A 26027-nucleotide genomic window follows, 5' to 3' on the forward strand; every position below is an offset into this window, starting at 1 on the left:
ACAGCATCGTCAGAAGGAAAGTTGATAAAATAAATTACAAATGTTGTATTGTTCGATACATATGCGTACCGAACCGAAAGCACTGTATCGAACGGTTCAATATCGATACGAATATCGTTGCAACCCTACTGTTCACAACTGCATTCAGAGAACTGATGCTCAGGAAGTCTTTTTGTTTATAATTGATAAGACATTGACATTTCTGTCTATGGATGCTAACTGCATTGAGTGTCTTTTGTAGAAATTCTTCAATGTAAAAAAGCACAGACACCAATAATCTGTTTGTTAGGGCAGCAGCCAATGAACAAGTGTCCTCTTCTTTGCTAGGCAGGATTGAACGATCTTAAGTGAGTTGAGAACGTTTTCCTTTTACTATATTAACAACCCTTAAAGACAAAAGTCTGTCTCAGCTGCCCATCATCTGTACACAGAATCTTGGGCATTAATTTATCCGATCATAATTACAACACAGCCTTTCCTGTTATTCATTTCTTTTTTAAACGCCTTTCTAATCGCCATTGTTTTGCAATAAATAGCTTCGTTCTCCATTTTAAGATCTGTTTATGTACCTTTGTTCCCGTTTTACACTGTTACACCAGAACGTTGCTCAAAAATTGAAAAAACAAAATAAACTTCTACAGAGCACCAGCACCAGGATTTAGACCTCCTTCATGATGAAAAATTATATTTTATATATAAAAAAATAAGCTAGTCGTTTCTTAAAAAAAATAAAATAAAATTATCCCATACAAACTTACTTTTAACATTTTCTATCAATAGAGAGTCAGTGACATCTGACTCAGACTGTATCTGTTCAGTCCAAATAAAAATCGTTACTCACTTCATCCTGCAATAGTGTTCCCCTCAGTTCAGTTACCACGGTAACTTTATATATGACTGTACAGGTTTAGTACCAGAACTAAAATTCAACATGCGTTTTTCAATCACAAGGCTGATGTCTGATGTGATCCTCAATCAACAATAACAGAAAAACATAAATATATTTTGAGGCTCATATGAGACTTTACAAATAACATACGCCGAGTTGATTTCTGGGAGTTAAGAGCCGATATCTCCGTTTTGCATCTGTACATCACCAGATAAGAAACAAGAAACTGCATTACAGAATTGCTAAACTAGTTTTGAAATAACTAATAACAGCAACATCATTATATACATAAAATCATTTTTTTAGCCTTACGATTTTCTAAGAATTCACTGACACATTGGATGAATATGTGCCTCAGCTAACATTGGCCTAGTTGACCAATATTTGGCCTACTTGCAAATAAGTCGGTACTTACTGAGATATGTGGTTGATGTTTAGCAGTTTTTCATTTTGCGCTGACTACATGTTCAGAGATGGTGTGATAACAAACTTAAACCAGATAAACAGTTTTTTTCCTCTTCTTCTTTTCTATTATTTTCTTAACAATAAGACGGAAGTAAACAACAAAGCTAGAAAAAACAAAAACTATAACACAGGCCACAAATTATGGTTTATATCCCCCACGTTTATCATGTTATCTTTCTTACTTTAAAGTACAAGTTTTTAAGTACCTGAAAATACGTGCCCAACTCAAAATGTAAGTACAACATAACAAGGGACTGTATCTAACAAAGTATTTTTGGATACTAAAAATTATACACCAAATGCAAAGTGACATGGTACATTTTAGGAAAGAACTGCATAAATCCGGCACTGTCTTCTGAAGTACTACCGCAACTAATATGCACTCACCAGCCACTTTATTAGGTACACTTTGCCAGTACCTGGTTGGTCCCCTTTTTGCTTCATAGCTGCCTTAATCGTTCGCGGCACAGATTCAATAAGGTGCTGGAGATTTTGGTCCATGTTGACATGATAGCATCACGCCATTGTTGCACATTCATGGTGTCAATCTGCCGTTCCACCACATTCCAAAGGTGCTCTACTGAATTGAGATCTGGTAAGTGTGGAGGCCATGAATACAATGAACACATTGTCATTGATTTCATTGTCAAGAAACCAGTTTGAGATGATCTGATGAAATCCTGATGAAAGCAGCCAACAGAAGATGGGTACACTGTGGTCAAAAAGGGATGGACATGGTCAGCAACTCCACGCAGGTAGGCTGTGATGCTCAGTTTAAGAGACCAGAAGGGTGCGAAGAAAATATCCCACACAACATCGCCCCACCATCTGCTTGAAGGGTTGATACAAAGCAACATCTTTCGAATCTTCTATTGTCCAATGTTAGTGAACCAATATGAACTGTAGCCTCAGTTTCCTATTCTTAGCTGACAGGAAGGGCACCCAGTGTGGTCTTCTTCGGTGGCACATCTGTAGCACATCTGCTTTAATATCGGACATGTCTGCATTCCTTGGCTGTAACCAGTGGCCTTTGACTGCCAGTATCATCAAGAGAACTTCGACTCACTGGACAGGTTCTCTTTTTCAGGCGACTCTGTCATCCCCAGAGATGGCTGTGTGGGAAAAACCCAGCACATCTGCAGTTTCTGACATACTCAAAACAGCCTGTCTAGCACAAACAAGTACACCACATTCAAAGTCACTTCAATCATCTGTATTCCCGATTCTGATGCTCAGTTTGAACTTTATCAGATCGTCTCGCTCTCTTGTCTACATGCCTTAATGCACTGAGCTGGTGCCATGTGACTGGATGATTACATATTTGCACGAACAAGCAGTTGAACCGGTGTACCTAATAAAGCGGATGGTGAGTGTACAGCTCTAAGTGTTTGTAAGTGAACCTATCCCAGAGATAGGCCAAATCATTTGTTACAGTGACCTATAAATACTGTTTAGTAGAGCTGCTTAGTCCATGTCCCACTTATAAAAAGTGAGTAACACTGCTCGTGCTCCACAGTCTCCATAACAATAATAACGTAAATAAGAGGTGGGAGACCACAGCGTGTTCATTTTGAAACGATGAGACAAAAATAAACTGACGGCAGCTCAGCATGGAGGTCCAGAGCAGGACGAGTGAGCTGTCAATGGGGCTGTGGCCACGCCCCCCTTCAGAGACACGTTATTTCTGCCGTTCAAACCTCATTCCGCCTAAAAATTCTGCGTAACACCGTGAAGTCTGTTAAGTTCCCCTTGACCGACCCGGTGAAACACATATTTTCTACTTTATCTACTTAGAAACGGCTATAATCTCCCGTGGGTCCCACCTAACGCAAAAAGCTACACCGGATGCAAACTTATTAAACTCGGTGAGAACCTTTGAGAACCGGTCACGGACACTTGATTAAAGGAGCAGGCATTATCACAGAGATGTCTGCAACCGCTCACAGAGGACAGGCGCCCTCAAACCAACCTCTCTGACATTATCATACGCAGCTCCAAAAACTTCTCCCAAACTCACCTTCCTCACGAAGACAGGCATTTTCCTCCCCCTCCTCCTCCTCCTCTCTTCTTACTTGCGTGATTACCGACGACGGGTGGGCCATTGGATCCGCACACAGGAACTTTACCGCCGTTTAAAACTTGCGAGGAGTTAGGGCAAATTCAAGTCTTTAAATTTTGCCACTCCCTGTTTGCGGACGCGCATGCTGCAGCTTAAAACTAAAAGAAACCTTGTCAACGGCCAGAAACACCGAACAAAAATACCTGTAAAAGTTAAAATAAAATAAAAATAGGTCTTAAAAAGTTACAAAAGATGCAAATACTGGAGAAGTTCATCAATTTGTCTTCGCTAAATGGGACCTGACGGTTTCAAGGAAGCCCGGTTCTTAAAGCCACAATGCAGGATGTGAAGGCTTTTTGTTTTTTTAAATTTATTTTTAAAATTTATTTTTTAAAAAAGCATTGTTGCAGGTTCATAAATATTTTATAGTATTTATAAATCTTATGTTGTTATTGTTATTTAAACAATTACATTATTTTTCTTTACATTTGGCCTTTCATTATTTATTTATTTTTTACTTTCATCCGGAGCCCAACCGTGAACAAAACAGTGTTTTCTCCTTTCTTTTTGCTTTTGCATAACAGAAAAAAACATATTTCGGTTTCTCTTATTACTTTTCTTTGACTTCTGAGAAACTTTAAAAAAAAAAAAAAGTTTACAGATAACATTGCAGCTGGGGGTGGCCTTGAAACCGACCAAGTTAGGGACGGTCTCTAAAGAGGCCACATGTAAGATCATAGAAACTCCTCATGTTGTTGCCGTAAAGGCTCCACCTATCACAACGAGGCTTTTCGTTTTTATTTGGCTTGTTTCCAGTAACGAGAGTCGTCAAAATCATTTAGTGAAGTCGGAAATGACAGAGTTTCAAGGAATCATGTACTTACAGTCCACTGAAAGTCCGACCAAGTGGACTTTCCACTGAAAGTGGAAGTATAAAGCGGAGGCATCACCCCCTAGCGGATAACAGAGAACCTGCAGGCACACAAAATAAATGTTCTACAGGTTTATCGAGCTTGCTCTAGATGGAAATCTTTTAGTAACTGTTAATGATCTTATGCCTTTTGTTTTTCTGATGAAAACAAATTGTGTCAGTGGGCCATCATGTCCTGCTGTAGTTTATACCGTATACTCTATATGCTTGCTATCACAACATCAAATTTCGGTCCTTGCCAGGAAATAAAGGTGTTTGTGATCACTGTTGTATCATTATTGTATGTACTTTTATGCACTTCTGTCTCCTTTCATAGCAATTTAAAAGTAACTTATTTTAAGGACCATGATCACATTAGAAATTGCAGCAAATAGAAAACAAATTAACAAAAATAAGAATCGAAATAAAACTAAGAATGAAGAGCCCATCTTCATTGCTTGCACTTTGTTAATAAATGCCTACAATCTGCAATCTGTGCTGGGGGACCATGCAGAGATTTGCTGCGCTTTAAAGCCAAAATATGCCATAGCTATTGCTGTAAATAGCTTCGTCCAGTAGCTTGAACTGATTGCTACTATTGCTGGCACCTAAAAATCCCCGATCCTGTCTTTTTTCTTTAACTCTCTGGTCAAAATGCTAAATTACCTGAAGAGACATAACTCAGAGACACAGTGAAGATGAACCGCTCCCAGCCAAAGAGGTGCAGCCTCAACTTTGCATCAGCTGTTGTATTTTTCAAAATTTGGTTGTGACTTTCATGTGCAGTCACTACCATTCTATGTTAATAAAATCATGGATGAACATTTCCCATAATAAACTGCAGTTTAAATATTTTTTAAACTCTAATTATATTATTTCAGATGGACTGAGTCTTACCTATCAAATGGCAAATCCAAATCTAGAATCTACTACATACATTTACTACTACATAATGGCTTGGGTTGTGGGGCGATCGTGGCTCAAGAGTTGGCAGTTTGTCTTGTAATCGGAAGGTTGCCAGTTTGAGCCCCGTCTCGGACCGTCTCGGTCGTTGTGTCCTTGAGCAAGACACTTTGCCCTACTGCCTACTGGTGATGGCCAGAGGGGCCGATGGCGCGATATGGCAGCCTCGCTTCTGTCAGTCTGCCCCACGGCAGCTGTGGCTACAACTGTAGCTTGCCTCCACCAGTGTGTGAATGTGAGAGTGAATGAATAGTGGAATTGTAAAGCGCTTTGAGGGTCTCGAAAAGTGCTATATAAATGCAATCCACTATTATTATTATTATTATTATTATTATTATTATTATTATTATTATTATTATTATTATTATAATGGTTTGAGGGAACACACAAGGACCCAAATGCTCATAAAGTCCCGTCTTTGGTCAATTCCAAAGGTCAGATCTTTAATGAAAGGCAAAAGCAAATAAATGCGCTTTCATGGAGGCATTCAAGTTATTAATAAAAAGGAAATTAAGTGAATGCAAGAAATTGCTGGATAGAAGTAGAAACAAGACAACCTGGCAACACATAGAGGGGAATGGGAGTATTTATATTGAATAGACTAATGAAGTGATTGGATGCTAGTGGAAAAACTGCAATCTCAGTCACATGGGCCCAGAGACCATTTGGCAACCACCTGGAAATCTCTAGTTGCTAGGGAAAAAATATGAACTTACCATCTGATTGGCGAATGGTTGCTGGGTGTTACTAGGTAAAACTGGTCATAGAGGTAAACACTTCCCTGTGATCATTTTAGTTGCTACCAGAAGACCTTCAAAGTAAAAGTTGTGTCTCACCTTTTCAGCCAACATGTTTCAAATGGCCCAACTTTACTTGAAGGCGGATGGTCTCTGTTTCCAGTTTGTGTCACATTTTTCACATTTTCACTAATACTCTGCGAGAACTTGGCGAGTGTTTGAAGACAAGTCATTGTCTTCCATGCAAACTATGTGCAAGTGCAGAAATCTGCTAGCAACTACTTTGAGCCAGACAACGACTGGAGGAGGCTGTCTGCTTATTTCAGCCTTGAGTACCACTGTTGTCCCTCTCTTGGTCTTGATGTTATCTGGGTCTTTAGAATTCTTAGCAGGAACTGGGACAGATTAACTCTGTGAACCACATGATTCTACATTAATCAGCAAGAGTCAACCTTTGTATCTGACATGTGGGGCAAAGTTCTCATCAGTGATTATTTTAAAAATTCTTCATGTCATAATCAAGAAAATAAAAAATAAAAAAATCTTATAATCATAACCAGACCACAAGTGCCAATACATCAGGGTCTTCAAAAACATAGCAGTACTTGGGACCAACCTTCAGTCCTTTGCCATCCTGCCATCCTTGTACCAGACAATGAAAGGGTCCGGGAAAGCGCTAACACTACACTTCAGCTTTGCTGTGCTGCCTTCAACAAGGACCACATCTCTGAGGTCTTGCAGGATCTTAGGAGGGCCTTTCTCTTGCCGCTCTTTATGTGACCTAGATGAGAAATATAGGCATTTATAACAAGTAATAAGTTATAAGTTCAGTGAGTCTAAAAGGTTTGAGGACATAGGTACAATCTCTTGAAGGTGTTTCTGGTGCAATGTAGACTTTATGAGACAAGTCAGTCCATCCAGTGAATATGTTGTTGCACTGTCGGTTCTTAAGGGGTAAAAAAATCCAGCAAACAAGCATCTTAAACATTTCTTATGCCTCAAAACCTCCTTGATTGTCAGTGACACCAACAAGAATTAAAGATTCTCTTACCTGTGTCCACGATATAATGCCTAATAATAATATTAATAATAATTAAGTATTGCACCCGGGAGGGGGTGAAGTCTCAGCTTTGGACATCTGCAGCGGAAAGAGATAGTAAACATTTATTTAACAATTTCCAAACTAGTCTGACTGGAAATTTCTCTTGCACCATTTCTTTACAGCTTATTCCCTCTCTTCTTACCTTGGAGATCCTGTCAAAGATACACACAGCTTCAGATCCACTACAGAGTCAGCAAACCTAAGAAATCTGATGCTTTATAAGCAATAAGTATTGTGTCATACAGTCATTCATTCTCCTTTGGTTACTACTGATGAGATTGATTGAAGATGCGCAACATATGTTCCAAAGATATTTTCCCATCTTCATATAGAAATCAAATACCCGTGAGAATCACTGAAGCAGTTCATAGTTTAGTTATAGTAGAGGGAGTATTCTGGAATATGGATCTCCCCAGCATGAAAATAAGCACATAGTTGTTGGTCTTCAGGGTGATGCAGATGGAGTGGTGTAAGGTTGGACTTACCACACTCAGTAATTCTTTATGGATCAGCCGTGATGTGTATACCATTTTCAGCATGGTCTTACATGCAGTTTTCAGCCAAGAAGATGGCAAGTTTTCCCTTATATTTGTCACATTTCCTTTATTGTTCTTAATCTTAACAACTGTCATGCCGTTTCCATGCCAGATTCAAATGTTTCACAGATAAAAAGCAGAAGCCGTAACAAATACAGTCACTCAATAAATAAACAATTTGCAAAAGACACACGCACACAAAGCGGCCACAGTAATATTATCAAAATAAAGAAATAGTCATTCTTTTTGACAAACTACAATCTCTGTGAGTCTAATATCTGTCACGAGGCACTGCAACACATTCCACAAAATTTTAATACAAAATGTAGAGCGCTCTTGTGTCGTCTGCTTACAAACAGCTGTCATTTCATTTAAAAGATGAACAAATAAAGTTATTATAAATTGCACAGACATTTAGGATTTAATGCAACGTTGCATTTCATGCAGGACTTGCATGTTTTCATTCAGGTTTGAAACAATTTCCTTAGTGATTATACTCTGCATAGGAAAAGGAGCCAAAGAAGACAAGAGCTGCAGAAGGGCAGTATTTATCTAGCAATAGCATTAGACAATAAAGCAATAGTGAAATAATTTCATAGGATTACCAACTACTTGTCAGTTAATACACAGTAAAACAACTCATGATTTTATGTATGAAGCAGCTTTTAAACACCCGAAAAACTGAATCTGTCCACAAATGGATCTAAACTCTCATAAGTGTTACACTTTGAGTTAAGTGAGCAAATCTGTGCTTGATATCAGTACGTATGAAAGCAACAGCATCAAAAATCAAATGTGCTGGTCTGAAAACTTAGTTTACCCCCAAAGGGGAAAGCATATATTATAAAAAAGCAAATTAGCCTTTGATGTGCCATAAAATGATAGAATCTGTGTTCAGTTTAGTGCTAGAGCCAATGTGCTGACTCTAAGAGGACAGATTCCAAACAAATGTTTGGTGTTTTATTATATTTTTTCTCTGAAAATAAAACAGTTACAGAGCCTGGTTTTCATAATTTACTGTGTATATTATATTTAAAACATATATTTAGATCTGCATATTTATGGATATCCATACTTAAATATATCTTTTATAGACAACTTTTTCTGGCATGCCCCACTTGAGAAAGTTTACATTTCAGTTATTTCAACTTCAATGAAATAAATGAGTGAGTAGAGTAGATGCACAGTTGTATCTGCAAACTCTTTCATTTTTTTTCATAAATAATATTGATTCAACTTAGTTTCACTCCATATTTTATAAAGCCACCTGCAGTGGCTCTAAGCCCCATAATTGGGGCCTGCCCCACATCTTGAGAACCACTAGATTTTCCAAAGGTTTTACTTCTTGTGATCCGATGTTTATTATGGTCTTCAGGGGCTCATATGATGAATTTATGCTATTAGTGCTTATGGTGTCTTGTATGCTTGTATAGCATGGAAACATATAATTGAGGCTATACATAATTTAGGTTCAGCTTAATGCTAATTATAACGATTTTATGTCTTTTTATATATTAAAAAAAGGTTTTGCCAGTTAAGCCTACATTCTTTAAAAACAATGAAGCAAACTGCTTTCTCAAAGCAGTAGCTGTTGGTAATTAAAAACACTAAAATAAGGACTAATACACTCAGTAACGTCTATTATTTAATTTTTATTTTTTGCTGATTAATGCTCTTCAAGGGCACTTTGGGGGACCGTGATACCCCGGTGAGTTCCTAAAATGCTTCAGTTTCCCTTTCATCCCCTGAATTTTTTCAGATGTGATTAAGTGTTTTTGATGTTAGTAAAACTTCATTACACATGTCGAAAGTTGTTTTGTAAAACTCAGATATGAGTATCTCTTTGTGGCTTAGGTATCTCGCTGCGGTTTGAGTAAAAGAGTTTACTTTAAGCCAATGACAGCTTATCTGTGGTGAAGAAACGAATGCCTATTTGCCCTGCAAAACTGTCCACATTATCACTGGGAGGAAAACAGTTTTATATGGAAGCTCAAAGATGACAACGGGATAAGAAATTTAAAAAGTAAATTCTGCTTTTGAGAATGAGATCATCATTACCGTGCTGTCTAAGAACACAAGGAAAGGGGAAAAATGCAGACAAGTGTCCTATTCTAATAGCCCTTGTAGAGAAGCCACCAGAGTTTCCTCTTAACTCAGTACATATTTTTAAAAACAAACAAACAAAAACTTTCTGGAACTGCTACAGTCTTTAAAATCACTGAAGTGCCAACAGCACCATCATACCACTACAATTCCCTAAACTCGTTTGTGGGTTTGGAGAGTGACTTTTGTTTAAATCAAGGACACAGAATTAGACATAATTCAGTGCATTTACAACCCTCTCTCCTTACCTTGGCTTTCATTAATGCTGTTTTGTCAAAGCTGCAGACATCGCTGGGTTACACACAAGGCATTGTTCAGCATCTGTGCCCTGATACTCTGGACTGTGGCCTTTATGAGACAGGACTGACACTCCGAACTCATTTTTTGACATCCAGGGTAAATGTTATGTATATTTTACCCATCACCCATCCATTTTCTTAACTACTTATTTTGGCCTGTGGGAAGAAACATCTGCAGGGATACCCAGAGAAACCCCAAACAGGCTCAGGCAGAACACACAAAGTCCACATAGAATGATGGCAGATTCAGACTCAGAACCTTGTTGCTGTGAAGCAACCATGCTAACCACAGCTCCACCTTGCCAGTCATTTTTCTTACTCCTAAACTAAACTTAACCAGAAAATTCAGCCATACCTCTTTTTTAGTGCTTATCCAACGTGGGTTTGTGGCACACACTCTCACATCTACTACTGTAACACACTTAAAATAGCCAAGTCAACCCATGCAGGAACATGGCGAAGATGGGAATTCCACAGAGAAAGTCAAAGACAAGGAAGTTTGAATGTTCTTGCTGTGAGGGGACAGTGCTACCCACTCCACCACCACACCCAAAACAAATCAGCAAATGAAAAAAACAACAAAAAAACCCCAAAACGTGTAATAAACACAAAAGTTTCAATCTGACGTGAACCTGGGTCTCCTACCACTGCTACACCTCCATCCTAATATCTAATATCTCTGAAACACAACTGCTACCTCTCTGTGGCCAATACCATCCCTGCCTCTGTGCAACAGAGAGAAGATTCTGGCAGCATCTGACAAAAAACAGCATTATCTGATGCCATGGGATGATAATGCATTAAAAATTCTGGTCAGGAAACATTAGAATGTCAACTATAGACTACTATTTTAGATGTGCTCCAGTGACAAAGGTGTCAGTTGTTTAAATATGTACTTTTAATTGTGTAGATTATCCCTTATTTTAAAGTTGTGCTAAAAGCTTTTTGCTGAGGAATTAAATGAGGTTTTCTACTAAATTATGGCCGGTGACCACACTGTATTTGTTTTTCCTCTCTTTACAATGTTCAGCCAACAGTAAGAAAGGAATTAATTCAAAAATGTTTGCAAAGTTACAAACCTTGAGGTACTAGCTTGAAAAGAACAGCCTGCCCTGTATGAACAAGGTTCACGGTATACAAAATGCAGTCAGGCTCTTTCAGAGAGTTCCTTAATGCATTAGATTCTCTTTTAGAACCAGATTAGAAATAGAAATTATGTTTCTGTAGATCACAGCCATTGCTGGTTTTGTGGGTTTTTCTTCTTCTGATCAAGTTCAAGTCAGACCTGGAGGGACCACCTCACTGTAGCCTCAAGTTTTATCTCGCTTGGAGGATGTTTGCCCCCCATTCCCACCACAAAGTCCTGCCACAATGGTGTGGGAGTTCTCTTCACTAGGTGACAGGTGCAGTGGGTGATACTGGCACATTCGGTGTGGCAGGGCTAGTGGGGGTTTGTGGCGAGCTCTGGTAAGACCGCAGGAGAACTTTGTGCTTGGTTGCCACCTCCGCTCGCCTGCGCTGCTGGTCAGCCAAGAATTCCTTGAGACGGGTGGTTGTAAAGGTAAGAGTTTGCCTACGAAGGCGCATCAAGTAGGCATCTTGAAGCCAGGAGTTGCTGAAGCAGTCCTTGATGGATGGACGGGCCCTGTTGAGCATGACAAGGAGCCAAATATTACAAATTGGCAATACTTTCAAAGTACGGCAAAAATGAGAAGAATCCATTATTCAGCTTACCATGGGTAGCTACAGAGGATCTTTTTAAGAAACAGAGAGGCACTTTGGGACACATTCTGGTAAAGTTTAGAGAGGTCAAACTTTGCTGCCTGGATTCTGGCTTCAGTCTCCTGAGGATCATTATCCATGAAAGCCGACCTGCCGCTCAACCTGAAAAATCAGGAGGAAGATTTCATACTACCAAAAGAAATATATAATAGAATAATACCTAAAAAGTCTTGAAATTAAAAATACAAATGTAGCAGACCATTCTTAATCATAAGCCTGATCTTTTATAAAGAACACAAATATATTTCTATTTAAAGAGAACTCAGAGGGTGGAAGCTGTGAAAGCAATACTCACATGATGAAAGTAAGCACGCCTACACTCCAGATGTCAGCTGGTGGGCCCACAACATCCCCTTTCAACATCTCTGGAGCTGCAAGAAAAAGGACAAATTCACGGCCTTTATTATCTGTGTGTACAAAGAGCTTTCATTTATCACTTTGACTTAGATTTTTGTTTGTGTGTGTTATAATTTCTTTTCTGATAAATGGCCACAGTTAAGATTACATAACGTACACAAAGGTTTTTTATCTATTTAAAATGCTTAAGAAAACTATAATATATCTATTATAGTTATAATATATCCAAAAGACAAAGTCCATATTTAAATGCACAGTTGTTATTCTTTAACCGCGTTGGTTTAAAACCATCAGTTATTCAGTACATATATATTGAGTAGTATAATCAAAGGCTCTCTTATAAATGAAAAACAATTCCAAGGACCCTCTCGTAGTTCCAACATAAAACAACTTGTATGGTCAGTTTCACTTGACAGTGTCAACTGACTCAAATATTTCACACTGCTTTCAAGCTAGCTAGTTGGCTAAAACTGTAAGTTAGCTAATGCTGCTGTAGGGGCAGCTCGTTAAACACTGAGAAAATGAATTATCTCATGACAATTTGATTATCTGTTGGCCCAAAGATAACATGGGTGGAAAGGCCACACTTGTATAGCCACTACCTTTACTGAAGTTCATTATAGCAAAAAAAAAGTGGGTCAAATGACTGATTTATAACCATTTATGTACATCCTGCTATCGGTACATACAAAATATTTTCTCTGTATGAAGTTAGCTTACATTTAGCAAACATTGGCTTACATGCTCATTAAACTTAAAAAGAACAGCATTCATTTTGTAATATGCTGAAGGTTTTCAGATGAAAATAAATTCAATATTTGCTCCCTATCAGCTCTGTTTTAGTCTTCATCCACTTATAAGTAAAATATCTGTCGTTTAAACTCTTGATTGCTCTGCTGTGTCGAGCAATTAGACAGAAACTGTCATGATTGGTGGTTCTCCGCTCTATTTAATTTCAATTCCATTTTCATTATATAGCGTCAAATCACAGCAGCAGCTGCTTCAAGGCACTCTCATGGTTTTGAGCCTTTTAAGTTGAACTCAAATTAAGGAATTTATTATCATAAGATTTTCTATAGTTATTATTGTTATCATTGTATTATTTCCATTGCACTGTTAAAAAACAAAAATCCTTACACATGTACTCCAGTGTTCCAACAGGAGGGCTGAATTGCTTCAGGAACAGAGGGTTGTATGTCTGAGCACTGCCAAAGTCAATGATCTTGATGACATTCATATAGGTGACAATGATATTGTCCGGCTTGATGTCCAGGTGGAGGATGCGTCGAGCGTGGAGGTAGTCCAAACCTTGGAGGATCTGCACGATGTAGGTTACCACATCGTCCTCCGAGTAACGGAATCTAAGAGACACGATTAAACAGCTTCTTAAGCACTCCAAGTAGAACAGTTTAGGGCACTCGTTTATGGATAGTGCTAAAAATGGCCTATCTAATCATACCTATCAATAAGGCTGTAGAGCAGCTCCTTCCCACTGCAGTACTCAGAGATAAGCACCAGGTAGCGTGGCGTGACATAGGCTTCGTGTAGAGCCATGATCCTTTCGTGATGAAGCGACTTGAGAATGTCATATTCCTGCAGCACTGCCTGCTTGTTGTCTGCCTCATATGGAACAATCTTAGCCATGAAAAGGTTGCCTGTGGCGTTCTCCCGACATTCACGGATCACACCAAACCGACCTCTGCATGAGAAAGAAATGATATAAACTTCCAATGGAAAAGCACAGAAAATTCTCTATGTCAATTATAAATAGCTACTAATTCAGACCGTAAATGTTTTACAAAACTTATCACCTTGCTTTCTCATCCATGAATGTATACGGTTTCTGTGGAACTCCCTGACGCAGAGATCCCTCTCCAGGCTTCCCCAGTGGGGTCCTACGTCCTGATGGCGTGATCCGTCCTGATGGAGTGATCCGGCCAGATGGGGTAGTGTGAGTGTCCCCTCCTTGCAACACTGGTGTCAAGCTCTGCACCACCACCACAGGTGGGGAGATGGTTGCGGGAGTGACTGAAGGGGTGGTAGTTGTTGGGGTGGAAGTAGTTTGGGAAGGTGGAGTAGCACGAGCAGTGGCAGCTGGCACATACATTGGCACAGATGAAATAGGTTTCCCTATTATAGGTGCAGGTGGTGGAACAGGGGATGGAGGTTTGTTGGTCAACTGGAGGACAGTATGTACTGGACTCTGAGGTTTGGGTGGAACAACAGGCGGGGGTGTCAGCTTTGTCTGGGGTTTGCTCACACTGATGCTAATAGAGCTCTTGGCTTTGGCTGGTGTGGCTTGGGCAGTTGTTGTGGTCTTAACAGGAGCCGGCTCTGCCGGGGCAGTACTAACAGCAGGACTGATGGTTACTGGAGAGGCAGATTTAACCAAAGGTGGAGCAGGAGCTGATGTTGATGGAGGGGCAAGTTGGGCATTCGTCACTGTTGTGGATTTACTGGGAGCTAGTTTCATGGGAGGCACTTTCATGGATGACATCATTACAGCAGGGGGAGGAGGAGAAATTGCAGGAACAGTCTTCACCACTACTGTGGCACTGGATTTAGCTGGTTCTATGAAAAACAAGAAAAGGCAAGAAGCTACTTGATTTTATGCATTAATGCAACAAATACAACACAGAGGTTTGTTTTACCTCAAGTGGAGTCGAATAATTTGTCATATATATTATTCCATCAAAAACAAAATTATACACATAAAAATATAACCTTCTATAATGAGCTGAGCACAACAACAACAACAACAACAACGATAGATACAAATGTAAATCTTTCAGTTTTGAAAGTTCTTTAATTATTTCATTGATAAGGGTATGTAAAACAATTGAAGGTTTTCTGTAAATACCTGAGGCATCCATGCTCAAGACCTTTGAGAGGTTGCTGTAGGGGCCCTGGCCAGCTTTGTTGACACATGCCACCCTGAATCTGAAGGAGCCCCCTGCTGCTAAGTCAGTCACATTGTAATAACAGTCTGCTATCCCAGTGGCCACAATCAGCCAGTTGTTCTCACCTGAGGACAGATGTGGAAGGAATATTAAGATCACTTGCTTAAAGTAGCAGTATGAAATTAAATACTCCCTTTGACTGAGGTTTTTTGTCTTTATTTAATTTAATTTTAAAAGACATGCTCAAGAGTTAAACACAAGTACACCTAAAACACATTAGTGTGTCTCCTTATGATACTTGATCAAGTGTTCTTAGCTTAAAGCCTATATCAGAATCAGAAAGACTTTATCCCCAAGGGCCAATTAGATATGCCCTAATATGCCCTAATGAATACATGGCAACCAAATAGAGATATACAGTGTCTGGGATTCTAGTTGCAATTCCTCTTTGTCACTCGCCATGTCTCATGAAATATATATGCAATACATGTGTTTTCGTGTTCTTGTTTGAGACCCAAGTTTGTTCAGTGTAGCCCTTTCAAAACCTTAGTTTTAGGTTTTGAAAGGGTTACTTAGGACATCGTCTTGATGCATTCTCAATCATGCATCTCATCATTGAAAGAGGCCTGTGGACACTCTTTCAATGATGAGGATGTACACATCCTGGACAGGGAGGGACGCTGGTTTGAGCGCGGAGTCAAGGAGGCCATTTCTGTGAAAAGGGAAAGACCATCTCTAATCGAGGAGGGGGCCTAAGGGTACATCTTTCACCATCTTACAATACTGTGATTGCAGCCATTCCCCAACTCTCTGTGAATGGTACTCATGGCCACTGATCAGTGGTCTTTGGTCAATGGTCATGAGAATTTGCATAATTATGATGAAGGTGACCTCCCAGCCCATTGTTCCTTCAGTGGGCTGGTTTCACCTATTATGCAAATGTACTGTTTATAAGAAACCTGCAGTCAGCTGAGACTGAAGAAGTCAGTTGGATGAGTAACGAAACGTTTCTCCCACTGAAAACGCTACATCTAGATGAACAGAATCAACTTTTGGAGAGTTACTTAGGATAGGTCTAATAAATCTAACAATGGATGTACAGCAGTGTTAATCTAGATTACAGAATTATTGCAAACACAGACCCTCTGCTCGCCTCTCCAGAGAGTATGTGCAGGGAGCCATTGTGTCTGAAGGCCTCCACAGAACCAGTGCAGTGTTGTTGTACTTCTGAGGAATCTCTGGGGTCCCAGGACGGTTGGGCAGGCCTGTAAAACAAATATATTAGTATTACTAGTAATACTGTTGGGATAAAGTAAATGTACTTCTTCAAAGACTCAAACAATGTCTCATTTCTTACGTGCAAGAGATATTGTGCAAGAGCTTGATACTGAGGCCAGCGGGTTCGTAGCCACACATTCATAAACCCCTGCGTCCTTTTTGGTGGTCTGCATTATCATCAGCAGCTGCCTCCCATCAGGACAAGCAATCATATTCATCCTGGCATCAATCTCTAGGGGCTTCTTGTCTGAGAAAGAACACATGCACAGGGAGGGAATTTTGAAGGTGAATATTTATTTCCTTTTTCTTACCTACCCTTTTCTTACTTGCCCTGTGTCAGGTTGTAAATTTGAGCCCATTTATGCTGCTTAAGGATACCACTCCAAAGAACATGATACTGGCATAACAACTCATTCAAGAATAATCTCAGCTGTTTTACCTACAGCAACATTTATGTTCACTGTATGTAGCATTTGTAATTACATCATATTTGCATCAATATGCAACATAATGTGTCTCTGCACTCATGGATGTTAGAGGAATTATGCAAATTACTGCAAAATGCAAACAGAATGATTCTATTCACATGCACATGTATTACCCTCACTAAGACACTACTGTTTATTCCCATTAAAGATCCTCACCTTTCATCCAGGTAATGTGTGGGTGGGGACTTCCAGCTGGCAAACAGCTGAGTGTCACTGGATCTCCCTCCAGCAGCACATGATCTCTCAGTTTGATATGGAATACTGGAGGGAAATCTGGAAGTTGAAGACATTACAATAATTAATCGCATAAATACTGTATGATGAAAGGTAAAACTAACAGTTATGATTATGAAGTAATTTTTTAAAAATCTGAAATTGAGCATATCTGAGGCCTCAGCAAATACATTTCTGTACATCCTATTGGCAAATGTCATGTATAAAACCCTATTTACATCATAATGTTAATTTAAAATATAACGTGTCTCAAGATAACTATTAACTATATGACTAATATAGCATGTCTGTGGCTGTTGTAGCCTTTGCAAGATGCTTTACAACCCACTGCCACCTTGTTATTTTAATGCTGTTTTTGGCTTATTTGTTGCAAGTGATGGTTGCATTTTTTTGTAATGGGGTCTTGCTGCTGCTTTTTGTGCCTGAGGCTTCCCAGTCTGACTGAAATACACATTTTGCTAAGTAACTATATTTTAGTGAGAAAAAATATATTTCTTAGTCACAAGCATTTTGACCAAGCAGATGGAAACTGTCACATTCTAAAATACCACTATTGCACGGTGACAATAATGTCACAGATCCACTCTCTGCTGGTGATGTTTGGTTTTATTTCTGGTCTGGTAAAGAAAGTGAAGTGTCTGCTGGCTGTAGCTTCGTATTTAAGGGCTACATATAAGTAAGTGGTCTTCCTATTAAAATAAAAAGGAGGCCCATACTAAATGTCATCATTGCCTTACCCAAATACTTTATGCACACTCTTATATAACTTACCAGAAGCCAGTTTAGAGTATTGACGTGAACGTAAGGAACTACTATCTCGAGAGATTGCTGTTGGTATGTCAGGCTGTGACACTGTCTTATCTCGCCTCCCTCTAGTCAGGCCCCATCGATCCCAGCGGGATCTGCGCTCAGCCTCCAAGCCTGCTACAAGAAAAGAAATAGGAAAGAAAAGCTTCATAAATTACATCACTCTTAAAAAAGTACAACAGATAGTCCTCTGGTAAAATATTGATTCAAAATGGAAAGGTAACTGGACATACCCTTTGCTGTGTCTGATTTTAGGCTGGACATAGACTCTAGAGACTCGGTTGAGGCACCATTAGTGGCCTGAGATACTAGCTGGTTCTGAGGAACTTTCGTTGCACGGCTCTCTGATGTTGAACGACGAAGCATGGAAAGAATGGGTGTCCTCTTGGGTTCCTTGTCTTCTGATGCTCTTCTCTCCTCTGAGTAGCTGCGGATTCTTGTAGAGATCCCAGCAACTGTTGATTCAATTTTCCTGCGCATTGCCAACACTGGAGATTCATTTGGTTTCTTAATCTCTTTTTCATCATTTTCCACCAATCTATCAGTTCCCCCATCCATTCTTGACATCTCTACTTCTTTCTTCTCCTGAGACCCTCTTCGGCCCAGAGTCCAAGAAAGCCTACGTCTCGAGGCAACAGAATCATCTTCCTTCATCATTTCCTCTTTGCGCTCTGTTGATGGAGTCCTCTTCAAGCGCATTGAGAGCCTTCTCATAAAGCCTTGGTCCTTTTGAGCTTCACGAAGATCCTGGACTGACTTTGACTTCTCCTCAAGTCTTCTTGGTTTTAATTCTAAAGGTGCACCCGTTGGCCCAGGTCTGTATATCTCTTCACTTTTCTCTGTAGAATCTGCAGCAGCTTGTAATCCATCATCTTGCTTTGAGCGTGACAGAAACTTCAGACTTCTGGTGAGAGAAGATTCACGTTTTTTAAAGCGTGCCTCAAAGACCTCTTCAGAGGTGATATCCTGTAGGTCTGCTCCTGCTGAAAGCCCTTCTTGGGCTGAAGAATATGTAACAGTCTTGGGTGGAGTGGGTTCTTTTGTTATCATCTCTGGTGATGCTACTCTGGAATATACAGCAGGGTGCTCAGTGGTTGAAACGGTGGCTGGCTTTGGTGGACCAGGTATTTCAGAGCTGGCAGGGGAAGATATACCCGTTGATACTGGGGATGATGAAATCGTTGGAGTAACAACAGGTGTAGAAGGGCCTAGCGGTGGCTCACTGAGTGGCTGAAGTGTGGGGACCATCATAGTCTGCATTATACTGGCATATGCTGAAGTCCTTCCATCTGGCAGAACAACTCGAGCAGGAAGCGAGGGTGTCGCATACGTTGAAACAACTTTTCCTGGGGAAGTGGAATATTCTTGTGTTGGTCTCAGCATAAATGAGCTTGTGGTTATTGTCACCTCAGGGGATTTCTCAGGGATAGTTACTTTCTCTTCTATATGTTCTATAACATCTTTTACGTTTTCCTTAGTGTTTGATTCAGTGACAGTATCAACTCTTTCCTCTTCTTCTTTCATTAACTCTTCCTTTTCTTCATGCTTCTTTTCTCCCTCTTCTTCCTCTTCCATTTTCTCTTCTAATGCAGGACTTTGGACCATAGAAGGAGGTGTAGGAATTCTCTGACCTACAGACTCTGATTCCATCATTGGTTCTTCTGAAATACTCATGTCCTTCTCTGAGAATCCACTGGTGCTTGATCTCTCATCAAAATTGCTATCTGTGGTCAGCCCTTCCATCTTTTCACTTATAGTCTCATCTGGCTTTATCTCTTTTTCCATAAACGATTCCTCACTCTCAGTTTTGGTTGGACTTTCCTGCAAAACCGACTCTGGTGTTGGCGGTTTTGGTGAAGGCTCCCTGGGAGTCACTGGGCGGGAGTCTAGCTTGGTTTGCTCTGTTAGAGATGACATAGATATAGCTTCTTTGAGCCTTCTCTCTTCTATCTGTGCCAAGGGAATCTCCAGAGGCGCTCCTGAACGGCGGTGCAAAGGTATGGGTTCTGAATCCCCCTGACTGAAAGAAGTGCTTTTGCGCAAAACTTTTGGTTTAGGAACTTCATCCCTTGGGAAATCACTGGATGCAGCTCTTGTTAGTGGAGGTGGGCCCAAACGGACTGTACGAGAATACCGATCTGAGGACACTGCACGTTTTTCATCTCCCATTCCTAATGTTTCCAACAGAGGTCCTCTCAGTCCACTCATCTTGTTGTCCACAGAGCCACCACGAAGCAGTCGTTGCCTCATCAGCTCCAGTTTGAGAGCATAGTCTTCTTGGCTCATCTTGGCAGTTCCTGGGCTGGTGCTCCTTTTTGGTAGTTCCATAGAGACAGCTTTCTTCAGAACTCTTCTGCCATCATCTTGACTTCCTTCTCCAGGTGCTTCTTCTGGTGTAATCCGAAGCATCAATGCACTATCAGCTGAGCCACCACGCCTTAGCTCTCCTCTTCGTCGTCCACCTTCTGGTTTGTCTGACTCCATGCTTGAACCCCGTCTCAGTGGTTTTCTAGACAGCTCTGATTTTTGGGGCAATTCAGCAGGTGATTCTTCCTCATCTGAAGAACCCTTTTCATTGGGTTGTGATGATCTTTTCCTCAGGCGGCCTTTGCCTCCCACTTCAAGTCCTCCTTTATCCATTTCTTTAGGATCACACTCCATTGCCTCCTGGCCTTGAACAGAAGACCCAGACCAGGTACTTGCTCCGTTCTGCTTCCCTGCCTCCTGCTCATCAGTCTGAATGTCATTCAGTGACATCCTTGATCCAGAGAAGTCCATGTTAAGTGGCATTGGAATAAAAGGTAGTTCATCTATGTCCTCATCAGAATCAGAGGAAGATGATGGTGGTGGCGAACCCTCTTTAAGGTGCCTGGGAATTGCGATGGAAACATGGCTGGAGGAATCATTTAGCAATTCGGGTATGGACCTCATGACCATTTTTGATTTATAGCTGATCAGAGAACGCTAAAAAAAGGAAAATGTGACAAAATAAATACCACAATGTGACCTTGCAACATGCAGTAATAAAGAATTACAACCCATCTCACCTGCCACCTCCTGCGAGATACAAATTTCTTTAAGGCCTCTGTACTTATGGCCTTCCCCTTACTAAGGGTCTGTACAATAAATGGACATGAAATTTAAAACAAATAAATGAGAAATGGGACTTTACTAAGAATTGCCAAATGGATATCACTTATTCATACCTTGAACCAGGGGTGTCTGAGACATTCCTGCGTGTCTGGTCGTCTAAAATGATAAAACAAATATGAAAACTGAAAATAAATAAATCTGCAATAGGCTATGTGATAAATAAGTATCAGACAAAATTCTGGAAATGCTGAAACAAAAATCTTTGATTTTAATTTTATTAAATTCAAGCTCAGTACAGTGAATAAAAATAATATGTAATGACAAATCTTTATACTTCTGATCATTAACTCAGTGTTGTTGACTTGGATATGACTGTTTTCATAAATTATTATATTTGATGTATGACATTCGATGATACATAATAACTGATGACAGTTATCCATCAAGTCAGGATTTTACTGTGGTTGACACATAACTGTTTGCAAGTATTGAAACTTGGACTAAAAGAGATACAGCGGTGTTACTCACAGTCTGTCAGCCACCAGCAGCTTTATGATGAACCCTTTAGCTTCTCGGCAAAGATCGGCAAACATGCCCTCCTCAAAAGCCACGTTATAGTTTCTGATGTTCAGTACAGAGCTGCGATCATTCTCGCCAGCAAATGGAGATACACCGGTGAGACTGACAAGAGAAATAATAGCATTTAATAATAACAAACTTAATAAGAAACTTAGATGTAGTCCTGACCAACACACTGAAAAAGGTTTTTAGCATTATGGAAAATTGAAACTAATGAAAAATGTGCTTACCACAGATATGCTATTACTCCAACAGGCCTAGAAAAGTAAAGAAAAAATACAGTGTTTAAGATCAGGACATTAACAAATATTTGTAAGTACTGTATTTTAAAGCTTTTCTACTGTGATAGTCAGATTAGGGAAAACAGCGGAATGACCAAAATTACTGGAACCACCATGATCTTATTGGCTTTGAAACTGCTTTGGGACCAGGTGTACAACTACTCACATACAGCTGCTGTCTTAAAAGCAAAAGAAAACAGAAATAAGAAAGAATCAGTCTGCCCTCTATCTGCTATTAGTTTTCAATTGAATGCAGTCAAGCTGGAAATTAAATGCAATGTGTTTGTGCTAACTTGACAAACAACTGTGATAAATCCTCCAAAACTGCTAAACTGTTGCAGTCAACATAGACAGAAAGTCCCAGGAGGAAATTCAATTCAGAGTTCTCCCAGAACCTCATAAATGTGAAACAAAAATGTAAAAATTCCTTCACAAATAGTGATTTAGTTGTTGCAGGATGGCAACAAAATGACGTAGGGAATTGGCAACTTTGTTTTCTTTTTTAAATTTACTGTTTTAAATAAAATATAGGGTTCAAAAGCAAGGCAGAGTTGGGGTCTTATTTAGAAAATAAAACCAGAATAGAACCAGCTGGCAACCTGTTGAGCGTAGTCCGCTGTTGCAAGAAGATGCGTCACAGACAAGTTGCACTCATCAGTACAGACAGTCTCAGATCAACTGAAATGTGTTGACAATGTGTCTATTTTTTTTTTTAACTAGATAGCTGCTATTTGCAAACCTTTGGCCATCTGTTAGAGAGGGATATCAGTTAGCCTGAGTCGGACTGTGATTGCTTGGAGACAGGTTGCTACCCACCAGGACAGATATAAGTGGTTGACCAGAGACTGAGGGCGTTGCACGTTCAGCCTCTGGGCGACCAGTTGGTCACTGCAACTAATTGCAACTGGGTTTCAACAAAAAATAAATACATAACAAATCAGTGCAATCATTGGGCTACCTCTGATTTTCACTAATCGCATGGAAGGTTCTGTCCTATTTTTAGTGTAGTGTGACTGAGTCATACCATATATCTGTTGCTTTTGACACGGGGCTCTGATTGACAATTTCTGGTGCAACAAATTCTGGGGTGCCATATTTGCAGTACTGAGCTTCATCAGGTGTGATCTCCACCGCGTTGCCAAAATCACAGAGTCGGATTTGATCACCATGGGGGTCCGCCATGAGGATGTTTTCAGGCTGATGAGAGAATTAGGAAATAATATCTAACCCACTGTCTGCTATGAAAGTGCAACTGATCATTTAAAAATAACCTTCTGACACACAAGATGATGGAAGTATAGATTGAGTACTCTTATTTATCTACCTTGATGTCCAGGTGTATGATGTTCGAATGATGAAGGTAGTCCAATCCTTCAAGAAGTTGTCTAATACATGAACGAATCTGATGGTCCAAAAAACCCCAAAACAAAAACAAAAAAAACAGAAGATTTTTTTGATCAGATAATAAGAAAATATAGATAAAAGTAGTATTTACTTAGTGAAAAATTGGGATCCTTACATCAGACTCCATTACTGTCGATTTTCTTGTAAATCTGTCAAGCAGCTCCTCGTGGCATCTTTAACGATCAGTTAAGGCATTTCTTTTTGTTAAATTAAATGCACTTTGTAACAAATTATTTATTATGTTATAACCAGTGTTGGGCAAGTTACTTTGAAAAAGTGATTAATTATAGTTACTAGGTACTTCTTCAAAAAAGTAACTGAGTTAGTAACTGAGTTACAAGATTCTAAAAGTAATTAATTACCTAAAAAGTAACTATAGTGTTACTTAAAAAAATGTTTAACCCTCTGGGGTCCAGGGTATAATTGGCCATTTTTAACTACTTTTGATGTTTCCTCCACATTTCACCTTTAAAAACTATTTACTTTGCCTTGTTTGGTATCATTCTTTTCAGCACAACCTCACGTGTCTGAATTTACAGTCATGTTTTCATTTTGACATACTGTATTAACACAACTGATCTAGAATCAGACAAAAAACATAAAATCAGAGTAGAAAAAAGTTCTGTTTTTTACTGTAACAACCACAAACATGTTTATTGAATCATATTTCATAACTTTAAATGCAAATATAAATTGTCAATTTTAAAATGCACAAGTTTTGCAAACAACAAAGTTATTTGCAGCCATTTACCTTTTACCCTTTTTTCTTTATAACCATTTCAAACTATTTACAGAACAATCAGCTGTTCTGCATTCAATAAGATGTCACACAAATTATTTGTGCCACTCCAAATATTTCTGTCCACTATAAAGGAAACATCACAGCCTGATACCTGCAGGTCTGACAGCAGCAGGTGTATCACTCCTGTTTCTACCTGGAGACAGCAGTCGCCTCATTGTTCTGACACACAACACAAAACTATCCACAACACTACACACTAACTACACAAGACAACACATTAACTACACACTCCAAACACGCTAAACGTCACAAATCTCTCACATCTCAAAACTCGCTCTCTCTCTTTTTCCCCTGTGTTTTTGTTTGTTTGTTTGTTTTTGCTCATAAGCAGAGAGCGCTTGCTGCGCTGTCCTTAGACAGCAAACGTGACGAAACTATTGAAGAAAAAACGCCGCATATATATTGTTTATCATGACTCTGGTTTTACGTGGCCTATCAACACAATTTAAAAACTGGTATATATCACCTTGTTGCTTTGTCATCTTAAAGCGGTCATGTGATTGGCTTACCATGACTATTATACTCTTCCTCAGTCAAACAGCAGCACTCATGCGATTGTTGTGCGAGAAAGTGATTGCTGCCCACGGGAGCGCGCGCAGCTGCTTAAAGCAGTAGGGCCCAAATTACTTACAGCTACTTCCGTGCAACTGATATAAGATGCGGTAAGCTGAAGGCAGCTTCAACCGTCTGTTTGTTGAAAAATAGTAACGCGACCGCACTGCATTTTCTTGTTAGTAATGGTAACGGAGTTGTAACGATAGGAATAGTAATTAGTTAGATTACTCGTTACTGAAAAAAGTAACGCCGTTACCAGTTATTCCCATCACTGGTTATAACGCATTCAATATTAAAATATTCTTTTAACATAAACCTGGTATATTATACTAAGGCTAACTGAGTACTCAGCATCAGAAGGTTTGTTTTCTGACTGCTTTTAAATGTGGATACATTTCAGTGATGATGACAACAGCATTCTTCTTCTCAAAGGCATCATGAAAGTAAAGCACTCTCTCGTGGTCCAGCTTGGAAAGCAGCTTCATCTCTCTCAGAGCGGATGTCTTCTTCTTGGCCCGCGTGGAAATAAACTTTGCAGCGTGCTCCATCTTGTCTGCCTTCTGGGTCGCACGTTTCACATAGGAAAAAGCACCTCTGGAGAAACAGTTCATCAGTTTCATAATTTCTTATTAGTTGAAAAAAGACTGTCAAATAACAGTGCACGTCAGCTGTGGGATCTTTTCTTAAAACCGATTTACCTTCCAATTTCCTTGTGGATGTCATAGTAATCAGTCAGTCGGCGCATTTTCCTTAGAATAGTTTCCTCATCGTCGATGGGATCTTCTTTACTTTTAGCTACAGCAAAGATAAAAGATTAAATGAGTTCCATCAATTTGTTCATTCAAGAGCCTTTGACACCTCAGACAGACAGACTGGCTTCTTACCTTCATGAACGGTGAGTTCAGCTTTACAGGATACAGATCCGGCTAAGTTCCTTGCTGTGCAGGTGTAAACCCCAGAGTCTTCCGGACGAGCATTTAGAACCACCAGGGAGCATTCATTATCATCGTACACAAACGTGTAATGACTGCTCTCTGACAGCAGGATATCATTCTGAAAGCAAATATGCTACGTTTTACAGCGGGTCGTCTTGCGTTTGCTAAAAACTCCCTAAAAACTCTTATGGTTATTTCCCATTTCACTAATTTAGTTAACAGCACAGAGAAACCAGTAAAGAATAACTAGTCATGCAGGGCCATTGTATTAAACACTATAATGGATGGAAACCTTGAACCACAAGATGTCAGGGATGGGTTTGCCCTCCACAACCACAGCAAAGCGAGGGGTATCCCCAGCACAAACATCCAAATCTTCCATAATGGTCTCAAATGTTGGTGGAGCTGTAATGACAGTACAAAGTTCAATTAATTTTGAGGCAATTATTTGCAGTTATTTTGTACTTAG

At 39.7% G+C, this 26027-nt stretch overlaps 2 protein-coding genes across 5 annotated transcripts in view; both read right to left on the minus strand.

The window, feature by feature from the left end:
- Nucleotides 1-6212: 6212 nt before the first annotated feature.
- LOC146651567 (SPEG neighbor protein-like) lies at nt 6213-7655 on the minus strand. Its single transcript, XM_085384523.1, is given in 5 exon segments — nt 6213-6528; nt 6581-6636; nt 6639-6804; nt 7130-7161; nt 7611-7655. Coding segments are annotated over 5 exon segments (615 nt in total).
- A 31-nt stretch (nt 7656-7686) lies between these two features.
- spegb (striated muscle enriched protein kinase b) overlaps nt 7687-26027 on the minus strand; it is a 47913-nt gene continuing 29572 nt past the window's right edge. For 2 of the 4 annotated variants that reach the window (XM_085385552.1, XM_085385550.1), the window contains exons 19-41: nt 25851-25963; nt 25508-25676; nt 25322-25418; nt 25017-25217; nt 23382-23439; nt 23187-23264; nt 22887-23059; nt 21812-21838; nt 21531-21683; nt 21116-21158; nt 20957-21025; nt 18143-20873; nt 17874-18023; nt 17025-17141; nt 16460-16627; nt 16245-16367; nt 15063-15227; nt 14014-14773; nt 13662-13901; nt 13340-13563; nt 12141-12216; nt 11798-11947; nt 7687-11708 (exon numbers count right to left, since the gene is read on the minus strand). In XM_085385552.1, coding sequence (XP_085241678.1) covers nt 11456-11708; nt 11798-11947; nt 12141-12216; nt 13340-13563; nt 13662-13901; nt 14014-14773; nt 15063-15227; nt 16245-16367; nt 16460-16627; nt 17025-17141; nt 17874-18023; nt 18143-20873; nt 20957-21025; nt 21116-21158; nt 21531-21683; nt 21812-21838; nt 22887-23059; nt 23187-23264; nt 23382-23439; nt 25017-25217; nt 25322-25418; nt 25508-25676; nt 25851-25963 — 6338 coding nt within the window. In that variant the 3' untranslated portion in view covers nt 7687-11455. Of the gene's footprint in view, nt 11709-11797; nt 11948-12140; nt 12217-13339; nt 13564-13661; nt 13902-14013; nt 14774-15062; nt 15228-16244; nt 16368-16459; nt 16628-17024; nt 17142-17873; nt 18027-18142; nt 20874-20956; nt 21026-21115; nt 21159-21530; nt 21684-21811; nt 21839-22886; nt 23060-23186; nt 23265-23381; nt 23440-25016; nt 25218-25321; nt 25419-25507; nt 25677-25850; nt 25964-26027 lie in introns of all 4 variants that reach the window. The other 2 variants (XM_085385551.1, XM_085385549.1) reach the window with 1 other exon arrangement.

Source organism: Rhamphochromis longiceps, linkage group LG16, assembly GCF_057381845.1.
Source record: "Rhamphochromis longiceps isolate RC_006_pf linkage group LG16, R_longiceps_female_GT1.1, whole genome shotgun sequence".
Taxonomy (NCBI): domain Eukaryota; kingdom Metazoa; phylum Chordata; class Actinopteri; order Cichliformes; family Cichlidae; genus Rhamphochromis; species Rhamphochromis longiceps.